The sequence below is a fragment of the Colossoma macropomum genome, unplaced genomic scaffold (genome assembly GCF_904425465.1).
Source record: "Colossoma macropomum unplaced genomic scaffold, Colossoma_macropomum, whole genome shotgun sequence".
In the NCBI taxonomy this organism is placed as follows: domain Eukaryota; kingdom Metazoa; phylum Chordata; class Actinopteri; order Characiformes; family Serrasalmidae; genus Colossoma; species Colossoma macropomum.
In genome coordinates this window covers 31535259-31551999 of record NW_023494790.1, presented here as the reverse complement: position 1 = coordinate 31551999, position 16741 = coordinate 31535259, and the positions used below count along the sequence as shown (strand labels likewise).

The following is a 16741-nucleotide window of genomic DNA, read 5'->3' as shown; positions in this document are numbered from 1 at the left end:
GTGACCAATCACAAAGCAGTACAGTACAGTCACCAACAAAATACAAAAAAGGAATAGGTAAGTAACTATGAATGGCTATAATGAGCAAAATGTAGATTCCTTTACCTGCTTTCTTTTTACTTGGTAGATCTGAACTAGGTACTACACACCTCTGCTTATCACGTACACCATATACTTAACATTTGTGTCCAAACCCTGTAAACCAAATACTAATATTTGTGACTATGCTATCTACACCAAAGTGTACTTACTTAGTTAGTGATAACATATACGTCAAGTCATTCAAATGCATTGCCAATACTTTTGTATCAATGTACAATAATAAACCTACAGTTTATTACTATACCATGCCCATCAATTACCTAAAAGGATATTGTACAGATTGTTTCAACATTCCTGCATAATTCAATGCCATTCTACATCAGCAATAGCGGGAACCAGATGTTCGAAGCACTAAAATCCTCTTGAAGCAGAAAATTATAAAATCAAATTGTTTCAAATATGTTTCCTGATGCCTGAGACATTGTTTTACATTAGTCTTGAAATAAGGATTTGGTCTAAAACATTTTTTCATGGTGAAGAGGTACCTTTAGAGGATTGTGAGGCAAAATAGTGCCAAAAGAAAACATCATTTTGGGATTTATCACTATTTTACCATTGTCAACTTTACATATTATAATTCAGAAAATAAGTATAAGTTGTTGTGGAGAGTGAATAATAAATCTGTATTTGTGTTGTATGTTACATTACAACATTTGAATTTTGAAAAATTGGTGGAATTTCCCATTAAAGTTTGTAACCATACCATGTCCTCCAACTGCTAGATTTTATTCTATGTACACCCAATATTAAAGTCTGTGACGATCTATTAACCAAATGTGTAAAGACATATCCATCAAACACTTCATTGTTAGACGTCTCAGTTATTGCATGGTAATTTAGGATAAAACCATGCTGTAATTTGATACTAATTATTTCTCACTGTAGCCTAACGAAGCATTAAAAAATTCTGATGGATTCCAAACTTTCAATCGACACCACATTTGTTGAAGAGGACATATTCTATTATGATTTGATTAAAAATTATGAACATTTATTTTTGTGTGTACAGTCTTATTTTTCAGAAAGAGAAAACATTCTTTACGTTTGTCATGTTTACTTTATTTCTTTACATTTAAACGGAAAAAAGTTAGACTTGAATCTTGCATGTATATTGAATGGAAATGAACTTAATTCTTGTGACCACACCATATATTAAAAAATTGTAAACAAACCAAGCACCCCAAATTGTTCCAAGTTTTTGTGCCACTGCTTTGAGAAACAGAACAACGATTTGACACAACGTGCAACTGTTTCAGTCACAGTACGTTCCATTTATCATTTGCATATTGGGTCTAAAGTGACACACCGCTGTGCTCTGTGTGTAACAAGACTGCATAGAGATGTTTAGTTTCTCCTAACACTGCACAATGAGCACACCTTGTGCCTGTTCGAATATTGTCTTACACGGGTACAAACCTCATCATACTGATCTCCATCACATTTACACCTTTAATCGAATGTATGATACACACTGGGCTTTGGGGGGGCAGGTCACCTCTCAACATACAATGTCCGTACATGGTGACTACAACGACCACACCAACTGCCCCCCATAGCCCGACACAGAATGGCACAAGCAACAAGTGGACGCTAAATACACTCACAGACCCACAGCTATGAACTCTGAACTGTCTCTTTTACCGCAACGCTGCGCTCCCCTGAGGCCCCGCGCGACGCCGCTCTGCATGGCCACGCCTCCCGCGCGTCCACAGCCAGTAGCTGGTCGCTACAATATGTTTGAGGCCTCAACTGAACACTGGAACATAGTGGTAGTTCTGTAAAAACAGACGAAAATAACCCAAACTGTTTACTGATCATCACATAAAACTGATCCAATAGTCCAACACTGCACAAGAAACTTGCGGAAGATGCTTTCTTTTCTCTGACTAGTGAGGTGATTAGAAAAACAGATGATGAAGCATGATTTATCTTTGCCCCTGCTCCAGTTTAAGTTCAAGAGTTTTATTGTCATATGCACAGCAGAAACAGGCAGTTACACTGTACAATGTCATTCTTACTGTTCCTCCATTCACCAAATATATAATATATATCCAGTGTCTAATGGCTGTGTGTTTTACACTACAGCACTGCACATCGTAAACGTAAAGGTTTGTATTGTGACTGCTGTGCTATAGCCCCCAGTGATAGTTTGGGAGTAAGTAAGGAGAGCTGCAGCTGAGAAAAGATACTTACGCATTACATGCATCAGCGCTTGGCGGTCCCATTCCGTGATGTTGTGTAGTCCACCAGTTCGCGGCTGCTCCAATTTGACTTGTTGGAAAGGTAGCGTCCTTTGACGGTGCCACACTGAGTATTACTGTTACTGCTACTGCTAGTGTTTGTAGAGACTGCATGGCTGTATTATCTGCGTGATTACACGCAACGCAGTTGATGTGTCTCAAATATGCAAACCCACTAAGGGGCGTTTACATAGGCAAAGTAACAAATGCGGTCTGTTTAATTTTAAGAGATAAAAAGAGGTTGGAAGATGCTCTTGCAAAAATTAATTATGACATTATAAGTGGGCTTCGGGGTAAGAAAAATGTCTATAAGTGGAAAAAAGTGGAAAATTTAAAAAGATCTCACACAAAGAAAAATAAAAAGTTCAAATTTTAGTTGTGGCAGTATGTAGTTCAGCTTATTTGAAATAGCTCTAGCCAGTTTACCACCTCATTGGGCAGCAAGTGGCTCAGTGGGTTAAGTCTTCACACCAAGATTGAGGTCGGACCACAGTGGACACCAAGAACGCTGACCTGCTGTAGTACTACTGAGTTTTGGATTCATGTTACTTTCTCTGATGAAAAAAAAATCTATTCATTGGATCTTAGCGCAAACTGTTCCAGTAGTTCTGCAACACTGAACCTGTTTCCCCTCAACCCCCTGCCTCAGCACTGCAACCCTGACAAAGAGGAAGGAGTGCCAACTTCAATTTCACATGATCTTTTGCCATAAAGTTGTGTCTTATAAGCAGGCCTTTTTCTGTTGCTACACCTGATCTGACAAAAGCAAGCTCTTTTTTTTCAACAATCTAAAATTACAATCATATTCAAGCATAAATGTCATCTTTGGAGTGATGATGCAAATTGTTAAAATTGGCTCTCATTAATACTGAACTGAGTGCATGCAAAAGCGGCCCATGCTAACTGCCTTACCCAGGTACAAAGGCAAAAGTACATGAACATTTAACCAGATGTCTAAGTTCATTCCACTGTAAACTTGTATATGGTTGAGATGGCAGCCAAGTTCTTCTTGATGTTTATCGTGACTCATGTAAAAGTTGGGTTGCTCCCTCAGCCCTGTAAAAAAATTCTGGACACTTGATCAGTGGCTTGATTTTTTTTTTTAACTTAATTCAGCGGACGGGTAGCTACGCTCATGACAGAGTCTAAGACAGACAGATATCAGTTAAGCTATAGAATCTAGTCTCGCATTGCTGCCGAGTGCCTGAAGATGTCAGCGGCAACAATGCATCTTTCCCAAACAATTGTCTCTATGTTAAGGGGTAATGTGAATCAAACACCTTTTTTTGTAAATAAATGGTTTGACTGGATAAAAAGAAGCAGTTTAAACTGAATAAGAAATACAAACATATGAATATGCTTGTATTTCTTTTTGTGTCCAGAAATGGAATTCATGAACAACATAATAAAATTAAACACACAAAAGGAAGTTGTACTAAAATGTTAAGGACTACAGTTTAAATACAGCTCTACAGCTCTGCTTTTACTTCAGCGTGCTTTTGGGTTCCTCTTTCTGCTACAGTAATAAATGTGTTAACATCCATGCAGTCTTAACTTCGAGACTCGCTCCTGGCAGGCTCAGTTAATAGATTACCGAATGCATCGATCGTGGAAATTACAGTCAGTCAGGCAGAAACAGCAGCGCGCTTAGCGAGATAACTTTATTGCCGATTTTATGATTCGGAGTGTACAGTTGTATCAGTTGTATCGTTAGTTGGCAATGGCAGAAGACGAAGACATCTTCCTAAGAGCACATCAACGGAGTTATAAGGATTTAACGGAAGGTACAGCAACTAGCAAAGTCTGCCGATAGATAGCTAGGTTACGTGTTCGACATGAAAAGAAACTGGCTGTTGTTAGCTAGCTAGCTAGCTAGCAAGCTTAAACCTGTTAGTAGTTTCTACCTTTCTGTTGCCTTGTCCTGCTCTGTTCCTCTTTTTTTTGTCAATCAAATGTTAACCAAACCTTGAGATCAGTCGATGTAAACGGGTGTAACGTTAAATGTAGTGAAATGGCGAAGGGAAATGGAAGAGTAGATTGTTTACAGAAGTTCAATTAAATTCAGGGACTGTGAGCATGATTTCTTTTGCAGCAGAAATACTGTCTTGCATTCCTGTCCTAATCTTGTTTGTGCTTTATGAATAATGCATTGTTGACATGCATTAGACAGAAGTGTATTGATTTACGCCGGTTTCTGTTTTACGTGCTGTAAACAATCTTTTAATACAAGTGAATCGACATTTGCAGTAGTGTTAATGTCCGTAGTTCACAATATGTATTGCAAGTATATTAAAATGTGTCATTTGAACTGCTACAGTGCTAGTCATACCCTTGAGTTTTCTGCATGTGAGATGTGACAGATTTGACATACACTCTCAGAAAAAAAGGTTGTAAACTGTCACTGGGGCAGTACCTCTCTTGTCACTGGGGTGGTAGCCTCAAGGGTAAATTTCAGAACCTTTACAATAAGAATGTCCCTCAGCTGAATTCTTGTTAGACAGGCTTGACTTTGGACTTATCCAGTCTTTTGAGTTTGTTATCAGACATGGCAGCAGCCTGCCTGTCTGTCCCCAATAAGGTCCAGCCATTTAAAATCAGAAGTATTTCATTCAGGACAAAGTACAAATCTGAGCAATGTTGACTTTGTGCAGATGCCATTATATTCACTGGAATTACACTACTGTGCAACAGTGTTAAGCCATCTGAGAAAAATTTGTATGTCTTGTTTATTTTTTTAAAAAGCACTAATATAAATTAAAAAAAAATGTTGTGATTTTTATGTTTGTGTGTTAGCTTAATAATGTCCAAACTTCTCCCCGAGGAAGACGATATTTACAGTTACTTAGATACCTAATTCAGCTAATCAATCCTTCAATAAATCAAATCCAGTGTGCTGCTGATGGAATTCAACAAATCCTTGCAATAACTGAAGTGCACTGAGATGTCAGGGGCCAAGCTTATGTTCGTCTACTGCATTTTTCTAATCAAGATTTCAATAATAACCTTTTAAAACCAAAGCACTCATTACTTTTTGTTGTATTTATGCTTATTTGTATTCATTGTAATAATACATAGTGTTTGTGCACCATAGTCACTGACTTATGGTGAAGGTGTCTTAGTTAGGTTTGCTCTTCTCTTCTTTTTGTCTTTTATTGCAGGTATTGAAATGCTTTCATCTTGAATTATGATTAGGTTGTGTTTGACTGCTCTGTGTGCCACCTCAGATATCCCACTGATTTATGTTAGAGGAAAGCTCTGTGTGTTTGCTGAAAGAGACTTGTGCTTAACTGCTGTCACAGAAGATCTGCCAGCTCTACTCAATTCATTTGTTTAATATTGAACCGCGATATTTCCTACAGCCTTCTTGGACTGTACATATGGGTTCAGCAGTGCTTTGAGCTTCTTTAGATTGTACGTTTGAAATGTTTAAGCCAATGGTTGGATTAAGGGTGGACAATACGGCAAAAATATGATATCACAATACTTGAAGCCGACGCACAATACGCATCCCGACATTTACTTTTTCTGAGGTTTGAAAAGACATTTGACAGGCCAAAATTCACCATCAAAACAGCAGTGCCACATTAAGTCTATGAATCTATGAAAATCTAAGAATTAGAGATGGGGACCTAAGTTATGTGTTGACCTGACTTGCGACTTGACTGGGACAAACGCTTATCTCACTTGTGACTCAACTTGGATTTGAAACTTATGACTCATGAAATCTCAGACAGCCTTTTGTTTCCAAACTTACATTTGTGATTTTGACATTCAGTGTTACAATTGACATGCACAGTTTTGAGGGCATTGCACCATGGGTATTGTAGTGAATTTACTTTATTACCTTGACAACTGTAGTAATTGTTGCAATGGAAAATATATTCTTTTTTTCTTTTTCTCATTGGCATGCTCTCTTTTTTTGTTTGATACGATATTTAATAATTAAAAAATGACAAGTACTTTACTAACATTCCTTTCCACCTCATCCTTTTGGAAAAGGGAAAGTGCCTAAATGTGGGTATTACCCTAGGGCGACAAAAAAGTTAAACTTGCTGTGGTCTTTGAGCCAGTTAAGGGAAAATCGTGCCTTATTTATTGCAACCGTGGACTGGAGACAGAAATTACTAGTAATGCTGTTCTAATCACCGTTCACAGCAGCGTCAGGTTCGATGCGGCTTCAATGAGGCATTCTATTATAGAAAAACCTTCAGTCTGAACATCAGCTGGTTTAGCTGTTACATTTGTATTGGACTGAGGAGTGAATGGTACGTTTTGTGTGGACGTTCACTGGGCTGGTGGCGACTGTGCAGTCCTGACTGAGCCACGGACAGTTTGAGCAAACGGTTACACGCTGATCACCCCTTACTAGTAGACTTAGCTCAGGGGTCGCAACCGAAATGTTAAGAAGAGCCACTTTGTCCTTTCAACAAAAATGAAACCACCTTGGGAGCCACAACATTTTATGTCCGTTTTACCATCATGGCTGTAAACATGTCTCAGTATGTGCTGATGTACTAGTTCAGGCTAAAAATTAAATAAATGAAAACGCAAACTTTCTTTGCTGTGCTTTAAGATTTAGCTCAGCTGTAGCCACTTTTCTGGCATCTCAGGAAACTTCCGCGAGTTTCTTGTAAAATGTCTCTCAATGTTCGACATTTTACAAGGCTGAAGTCGCTTCTCTTTCACCAGCTTCTCGTTCGAATTGTCTCGATCCACCTTAAATGGTTCCTGAGGCGCCAGATTGTACTGCTGCGCCATTTAAGGTGGAACGGGAAAAATTCGAGAAGCTGGAGAAAAAGAAGCAACTTCAGCTTCGTGACTTGTTGCAGATTAAATGTATGAGGAAACCAGCTGAGTGATTATAAATGCAAATAAGTCCATTCATCTCCAAATTATTGATGTTCGTCTTAAATCTCTCTCTTTGCCTTTTCGTTATCTGCAGTGCCGCGTGACCAGCAGTCTGTCCATCAGTGTTCAGGATTAAAAGTTGGTGAATTAGTAGTTATGCGTTAACTCCAGCGTTTAAGACCATTTTTTGTGGAAACTGTTAGAACTGTGTGTTCTAACGATTTTACAGCAAAGGTGGATTATGTTATTTTACCTAAAAATCTAGTTCTGCTGTGGAGCCGCAACAGCTCTGCAGCAGTGGATAGATAACTCAAATGCGCAGGCCTGATTCTCACCCCAAACAGATCCAGGTTCACTGATGAGAACTTGAGGCTAAAGTGTTGCTGAAGTTTAACAAAGGACTCTGAAAGTCATGTCTGTACATCTTCCTGAAATGTTTAAATTGGAGCAGTTTCATTTCAACAGTTGACAACGGTTTGCACGAAATTGTTTGGTTTGTGTTCAGTTACTTTTTTTGACTTTTGTTAGGAAAAACCTGGAATGATTGACTTTGCCTTTAGTCTGAATTTTTGTTGGATATCATGCCTTTGGTTGGTATGTTTGATAGTTGGTTACACCTAAACTTACTTTTTGGTGATTTTTTTGTATATTTGCAGCTTTGTAATCGTATGCTTCTTTCTGGCACATGATTAAATGCAGTGTCTTGTTCACACTATCAGTTGGGCTTGTTTGGTGTGTCAGGTGGAGATTCACAAACATTCTGACAATCGTGCTTTGAGAGTAGCTAAAAGTAGTGCACTACTTTTCAAAAAGTAGCTAAAAAGCAGCCACTACTGCCACTTTCTGGAAAAGTAGCTAAATTGTAGCTAGCTACACATTTTGGGAAAGTAGCTACAAAGTAGCTAACTACTAATTTTTCAGTAGCTATCCCAACCGTGCATAGTACATCAAACTCATCAAACTTAAGCCTAAGATTTACTGGTGTGTGTTGCAAAATACATGAGCACTGAGGTTATTATTTTAATTTAAGCTAATTTAGGTGTGATGCTGTGCAGTTATTACCCATAGGTTGTTGCCTTGTTAAAATGCAAACAGATTTTTTTTTGCAGATTTTGTACAAACATTATTTTAATGGCATTATTTCAAATAGTCTGTGCTGTTAGGAAGAGAATTGTGATGCTCTTAATAGCTCACTCTGATGTGGAGCATTATTCATGTCCTTTTATCTGGCTGCGTGTCCTTCAAAGAATCTCTTCTTACTAAATGATGGTAGGAAAAAGCAGAGTCAGAAACTTCTTATTGCATTCCCGGTAGGAAGGTTCTCTTCTTTTCTTCTTTGCCTAAGTTAGAATGGGCTATTACCAAAAATTCTTTTGGGAGGAAGATAAGGATACATAGAGAGTGTGTGTAGAAACACGGTGCTTGAGTTGTAAGGTCGAGGATGAGGGTGTGTGCCACAAGCCCCGTGAGGCGGAAGCCACAGTTCTGCTCGTGTTTGTGTTGCCTTTAACACAAGAGATGATGCATCTTTCATTTGCATTTTCCAACCAGGGCAATGCTTTTCCTTGACAGGGCAGCTGCATCCTTCACAGGTTTTCCCATCACACTTCTGACAGGTCACAGAGCGAATGAGCCCCAGTAAAGATAAAGCTTTTTATGAATATTTCAGAGCGATTTGATTGCAAATGTCTTATGTAATGTTAGATTATGTAAAACAATTTGTCCTGCTAGCATCAACTTCCATAAATGCAGTATTAATTATTGAGGTCCTTTGTTGACTAGCGGTTCAGTGTTGCAGCAGATAATACATCTGCACAATATATTGTTTGTTAATCGTTATTGTGATTAATATATTAATAATAAGCCTTATAACAATTCACAGTTTTGTGTGCTCCAGGAATCCTCACCTTCCAGGTGTGTTTCTTGGGGGTTTTCGGATGAATTGTGGTCATTTAGTGTTGAATTAAGTCTGTAGAGTTGACTGCTTCACAACCAGTTCTGTTTATACACACACACACACACACACACACACACATTGTGATCTTTGGTATCAGTATCAAAGTCAAAATTCTGGTATTGTAACCACTCTACTAACAGAAATGGTCTTCTCCTGTACTTTACAGATAAAGAGAAAGAATGGAAGGGGCCATTCTACTTCATCCAGGCAGCGGACCCTCAGCTGGGCCTCATGAAGGCCTGGAGTGTGGGGGACTGTGATGGAGGAGGAGATGAATGGTCTGAGGAGGTCCGGCTCACCAAGCAGGCTGTCCAGGCCATCAATAAACTGCAGCCACGGCCCCGCTTCATTGCTTTGTGTGGGGATTTGGTCCATGCAATGCCAGGTAAGTTCAGGGTTCAGTAAATCAGTCGAAACTGGCTGACTTTTAATCATGACTTCAGAACTTGGGATTAGGTTGAGTGGGGATAAACTACTCTATAACCCAGTTTTATAGAGCGTCGTTTTTCTTTGTGCTGTTTCATTCAGTAATCCTTAAAATGTTGGCTTAGCAAAAAAATCTAGTTTACAGTTTTCCCTTACCTCAAATGTAGTCGATCATCCGAGACATGGTTGGTGTCCAAAGTTTGCTTATTTTTTTGCACTTGGTCTTGGATATAACCACCAGTTAGCCTTGTACAAACTGCAGGCCTAAATAATCACAAACTTGCTTCAAACAACATCTTTTTTTGGACACTGTATACAGTCTACCTTTATCTATAAAAATCTTAAAACAGAACACTTTGCTCTCATAGCTAAAAACAGTAGAAGCAGCTGTCTTGATATCAGTACGTTGAGCCATGTTAGAAACCACATAACCAAGTCTATTTGGGATTACTTAGCTGCTTGTTGTGGTTTGAGACCTAGATGATTTGGATGTGATGATTAAAGCCTTAGCCAGTTGAGGTGGTAATTAAATGCCTACTCTGTTATTAATCAAATTTATAACTTTTATTGTCAGAGTAATAATTCAGCAACAACAAATGATCCCTTTTAGTTAATGGGACACTCCAGCTACAATTAAAGTTTAACCACTACTACATTTGTTGCAGATATGTTTACCTGCCTCTACAGTGGTGCCGCAATAGTCTATAGAGTGAGATTTTTCAGGTTAAAGACTAGTATACCTTCTGATGATATATCTAAAAAAAACCTGGCTAGCTGAGTGATGAAATCCAATTAGGCCCCTGACTAAAACTATCTTTCATGTCATGCTAATAGCATGTCTCCATAAATCTATTCATGAATAGTGACAGTGTTTGTTTTGACTCTGCGCTTTACTGTGTTCAGCCTCAGATACCAAACTCTACTAGCTAACATATCTGAAGAAGATCAGGCTGTTTTTGTACGCAGTTCATTGTCTAAAGCCTGCAACAGTTTAGCAGGGAAGCAGTCACTCTGTTATTCTCAGATTTGCCACCATGAAAATAGAAAAAATAGAAAAGAGTGTATCACAATCATAACAATAGTAATACATCATACTTGATATCTCATTCTTTATAAGTGGTTTGTTGATTTATATGTAAGCAGTCAGGTCGCTGATGCTTGGCTAGAAATATGCTCTGCCGTCCATGAGCCACAACAAAACGCATATCTATAATCACTGTTATTTTGTTGCTCATCTGATGTTATTAACAGGAGTGTCTGTAAAGAGTGAACAGAGTGAGCAGATTACGCAGACAGTAGGCTACAGCGCTGATGTGCGCTGAGAAAATCACGCTCTGATGTTGAATTCTCTCGTTAATTAGTTCTTCAGTGCGGGCCTGAATACGGGTGGAGTGGTCTTGCTCCAAACGTGACGAGCTAAATTATTGCCAAAGAGTTATATTTTTGTTTTGTCTGGCGTGAGTGCATTGTTCCAAATCAGTTTTGATTTGTCTAGGTTGTGTTTATATTTTACACTGCTTTTTTTTCCCACAGAGGAGAGGGTTGTAAGAATGTGGATGATTGTGGTGCCGTTCATGCTTATTGTTCTCTGTGCAGCTGTTGTTTTTGTTGCTTTCAGGTTGTCTTTGGCTATATTTCTTATCATATACACTTTCTGGGGATGATAAGCTGTGGTTTTGTGAACTTTCCAATAAGTAATAACCCCTTAAAATCACAGGCTTATTACGTAAGGCTTATTATTCAATACTACAGGGACTGGTTGAGCTATTCTGATGTTACAGAAGTATGTAATACAAATTTTAGACCCACTGACCCTTGATTTAAAGAACTTGATTTATTTTTATTTTTAGCATATGTCATATACAGCCACTTTGTTAAGTACACCTACCTTGTATCTACACTCTTTGTATATTTTATCAGTTCCACTTGCCATATTGGTGCACTTTGTAGTTCTACAATTAAAGACTTAGTCCATCTGTTTCTCTGCATAGTTTTTAGCCCCCTTTTATGCTTTTCTTCTTTTTGTTTGGTGGACTATTCTCAGTCCAGCAGTAACACAGAGGTATTTAAAAGCTCCAGCAGCACTGCTGTGTCTGATCCACTCATACCATTGTTATACTCTTTAACATGCCACCACCACGTCACTGTCACTGCAGCGCTGAGAATGATCCACCACCCAAATAATACCTTCTCTCTGGTGGTTCTGTGAGGTCCTGACCATTGACGAAAAGGGTAACAGGGGCTAACAAAGTATGCAGAGAAACAGATGGACTACATTCTGCACCTATAAGGTAAATGGAGTTTAAAAAATGGACAGTGAGTGTAAATGCAAAGCTTATACTTTTTGAAATGGTCAGTCATTGTATATTTTAAGATATTTATACATCTTAATATGTCTGAATGTTTTTTCCATATTAATTTGGTAAACATTTTTAACATATTTAAACAAATCTTTGTTCACCTATGAATACTTTTTTTGTTTATATTCATGAGTACAGTCAAAAGATATTATGTGTGTGAATTTGAAGTGGACATATGCTCTTGAAATATATTAAGTTACAAAATCAAAAGTGTCTGAATACTTTTTTTTCTCCTCACTGTATGCTTACCACTGGCACTGAGTCAGTCATTAAATATTCATTGTTTGGAGAAGTATTTTCCTTGCTCTAAAACACCATAAGGTCAAGAAGGGCTTGTTAATTGCTGCGATGAGACAAATTTTGGTTAAAATGTTAAAATGTACAGTGCAGGGGAACTTGAGGACAAGGACTGTGAGAAATTGGTAGGGATGAAGCATATTTAAAAGCAAAACAAAACCATCAGCTGTTATTTTACTGTATTTTCATATGTAGCCACATTTTGTGATGTCTCAGTAAACAATATGGACCTAGACTGAAGTACATACTGAACATTTACACTCCCTTTCTGAAGAAGCGTTCTAAAAATGTTTCATTCTCTGACTCTGCATGCATTTTATTATTATTCCAAATGCATACAATCTATGTTTGAAACTTCATCTTCTTGTTGTCACAGATTTTGCTTATATTTCAAGAAGTATGAACTGAATAAAATTTTGTGTGTATCTTGGAATGTGTCTGGAAGAAAAATGCATGTGTAGGATTAGACCTTTCTTTCATTGTCATGGAAATGGCTGGCAGAGGAACGGGTTCTTCTACAATTCTTCTGTGTAGTGTCTCAGGTGGTGGGTATACAAAAGTACACGTGGCCTTGCCACCTGCCCACATAGCCCCCAGGACCTCCAGCCACTATCCTTGAGCTCTTCTAATTGGCTCAGTCCAAAGAGCTACACACAGAGACCAATCAAAAGAGCCTCTGAAGACAGAAATAGGTGATTGCCCTTTATCACTCACTGCAGGAATACCTTCTGGATAAGAACGTCTATCTTCACTTTTCTCTAGAAATCAATAATGACTTTTTTAAACACTGCCAAAGTAATCCGAAAGGATTGGAGTGGTTAGTTAGTTTCATGTGTTTGTAAAGATTAGATTAAGTATTAGGCGTTTAAAAATGCATCAGTGCACCATCATGCAAATGTACCCCCCCCCCTAAAAAAGCTTTGTATATTGTTTTAATTGGTATATTGTTTTTATTCCACTACTGGGTGAATAGTTCCTCCAGTCACATTTGTGTATTTTGTGTATTTTTAAAAATAATTCTGAATCTTGTCAAAATAATCAAAATCAAATTTTTGTCAAAATTGATATGTCATGTTATTTATATGTCAATAATTTCCTAATAAATAGTTATCAGAATATTTGTAATTAAATTATTACTCTATATGGAATGGTTCTCTTTTTTTAAGAGATTCTTTCCCCTCGCTTAAAATCAGTGTGCCAGATCTGTAGCCATATCAACCTAGTTTTATTTTACTAAATGATAAGCAAAATTATATCATCCCCCTTGTAAAAATCTGTGAAGGCTTTATAATGTCATATTACTTGATTTAATATGAGCCCTGGGGCTGTGTGTGGCCTGATGGGTGTAATTTGTAGGACTGGTTATGAGTAGAGGCTGTAAAGGCACATCTGGTTCTCTTGGGGGGATCTGGGGACCTTTAAACAGCCTGGCGTCAACACCCATTACCGTCAGGCCCTGAGAGCAGGCGGACTGTGGCAGATGCATTACATGGCCCGTCCGTCATGCAACTTCTCTTTACCACCCAGAAATCAACACAGCCCCCCTCTGATATTTTCTCTCTTCTGCTTCTCCTGTGAAGCGCTCAGAGAAAACAGCTTTGTGGAAATTCTGCTCAACTGTGAAGTCGAGGGAAAGACACATGCTTTGGATTTAGGCCTGGCTTTTAACCTCTTAAAGGAACACTTCAGCATTTTTCAAACCAAACCCTATCTGCTGCGCCTTTTTTTTTTTGCCATTGATTACCATGGACAATTTTGACATGTTTTCCTGTACTTAGAAAAGAACAGAAAACCCTCTGACTCTAAACTGACATAGAAGCCAGGGGAAGCTGCTGTTGTATTTTTGTAGGACACTTTCATGAATTCTTCAGTCTATGGTATATTAAATTGTTAATCTAGTCATTCTTTCACACTAGTTTTTCAGAGAGAGGAATAGTTCTTCATCAGTGTAGTGGTGTGGGTGGAGTTTTCAAAGGCTTCTGCCTGATAAATGGATACCAGAAAACCTGAAAGTGATTTGTAGTAACACTTTATTTTGATAATCCATTGTGGATGTTTTGTACGTCACCTTGCCTTTAACTAACATACAACTGTATATTTTTTAAATACAATTGAACTTACGGTCAATGTAATAGACTCTATTAAATCTAACCCTAACTCTAACTTTCACTCAAGACTCATGTCCTAAACCTAACCCTAACACTGCTTCACCAGATACAATGTTTACAATTAAAGAATCTTTAAATAAATTGTAGGGGACTATCATAGTGTGACCAGGGTCTCAGGACCCTTGCCCACTTTGACTCGCCACTCGGATGTGCATTACACGGATGTTACATGTTACACAAGCAGCCATTTGTAGCAAAAGGGGAGGAGGGGACATTGAGGAGAGTATTTCTCAAATTGAATGCACTTGCTCTAGACCGGTTAGCCTCAGTGAGCTAATCAGCTAGCCATGCAAACTTTGCACTACAAAACATGTTTTTTGAGATGTTTAAATATATCGCTGTTGTCAGAAGAAAACCTCTTACCTCCAAAATGGTAATGGAGAAGGAAAAAACCTACTTTACTTTTAATGTAAGTCAGTAGAACCAGACTTTTTTCCAAGTCATTTTGGGTCATTTCTTTTGGTCCATTCATCATAAAATGTATACACAATGTAAAGGGTAATGGGTATTGTCAAATTATGTCAAAACTGGAGATACAAGGTTTTCTTCCGACAACAGCGATATGTAAAAATTGTGATTGACTGCCATGGTGTCGTGCCTTTTTGTTATTGTTAGCCATATTGCCTTTATCATTCAAACTATCAAGCTAGCAGAGGAAAGTGATGTATCAGCAGTCATTTGTAACAGATGGAGTAGTTTGCTACCTAAACCCCAGCAAGTCAAATGTCCCCTGCACTAATAACATAATAAAATGACAGTTTAGATGGCACTGGGGATTCACTGAGGGCAAATAATGTGGCCAGGTGGATGAGGGCTTGTTAAAAATGGTATTAAAACAGGTTTCAGGAAAGCAAATGTAACTGGAACGACTTTTTTACTTTTTACACTCCTAAAAAGAGTGTAACGATTGTTGTTTCAAATTTGCTTTATCCTAAAAAAAATAGATAGAGTCTGTGTTAGTCTCAGCCTCAGATGCTTCACTCTTATACTTAAACTCTGATCTATTACATGCTAAGCTGGACTACTACAGGGATTTCATCAGTTCCATCCTGATTGGCTAGCCACGTCTCTGTGAACATGTGCCTGTGCAGCATATTTTATCTCTCTGATGGAAAACAAACTTTTGCAAGCTGTTGCCTGCTCTGTGTACCGAGTGAGCCTTTCAGAGCAGTATCGTCAATAAATATGTAGAGTAATATATTGATGTGTTAATATATCGTCACTGTATATATCAAGCAATATATTGATGCAATTATGATTGATTATTATATTTTTAAAACTATACATTATTTTCCAAAGAAAAGAATTCATTCATTCGTTCATCTTCTTAAACCGCTTGATCCAGCTAGGGTTACGGTAGTAATAGGGAAAGCAGCATCTTCTAGGCCAACTTGGAGATATAATCCCTCCAGAAAGTCCTAGGACGACCTCGTCCCAGTCAGCCATGCCTGGCATCCAGGGGCGTCCTAATCAGATGCCCAAACCACCTTAACAGGCTCCTCTCACTGAGGAGGAGGAGTAGCTCTACTTTGAGCTCCTCACCCTATCAAGTAGAGTGTAGCCAACCACCCTGCAAAGAAAGCTCATTTCTTCCGCTTGTATCCACAATCTAATTCTTTTGGTCATTATCCAAAGCTTATGACCATAGGTATGGGTGTGGATATAGATCAACCGGTAAACAGAGAGCTTTGCCTTATGGCTCAGCTCCCTCTTCACCACTACAGTCCGGTACAGCTGCTGCCTGTCCCAGCCAGCGGCCAATCTCACAATCCCTCTTCCCTTCACTCATGAACAAGACCCCAGATACATAAACTCCTCCACCTGGGGAAGGTCCTTGCCCCTTACCTGGAGGAGGCATGCCATCCTTTTCCGGGTGAGTCCATGCCCCCAAGGACCTCCCTGCGATCTCCCACTGCCCATAAGGAACTGCACCGGTCAAAGAAAATGAGTAAGAACATAAATAACTGCAGTAAACGCAAGATTTCAAAGTGTTTTGTCTCCTACACTCAAGATCTACCAGCGTACTTCGGAACACCCATGCATACCATCCAAAACTAGACTATTACATTGAATTGTGGGTTTATTATTCAATTACTAATCTCAAGACTTTATTAGTAACTGCTAATGATGAGTCATAATTGGTCTGAGTCCCTGATGGCGTTTAAAAATGAGTTTTTGCTATGTTAAATGCAGTAAGGAAAGATTTGATTTTAGCACTTTTCATCATTCTTGCGTTCATTGAACACTCGCCTCAAGTCTTGCAACCAGATCAACTTTGGCTTCCACAGCCCTCCTTTCTGCGTTTTCAAGCACCGTCTTGTCATGCACCGCAGATGCTGATAT

General features: G+C 38.6%; 1 protein-coding gene across 1 annotated transcript in view; it reads left to right on the top strand.

The window, feature by feature from the left end:
* Positions 1-3955: 3955 nt before the first annotated feature.
* cpped1 (calcineurin-like phosphoesterase domain containing 1) overlaps positions 3956-16741 on the top strand; it is a 47812-nt gene continuing 35026 nt past the window's right edge. The window contains exons 1-2 of the mRNA XM_036573091.1: positions 3956-4126; positions 9314-9532. Of these exons, the coding sequence (XP_036428984.1) occupies positions 4063-4126; positions 9314-9532 (283 nt within the window). The 5' untranslated portion in view covers positions 3956-4062. The remainder of the gene's footprint in view (positions 4127-9313; positions 9533-16741) is intronic.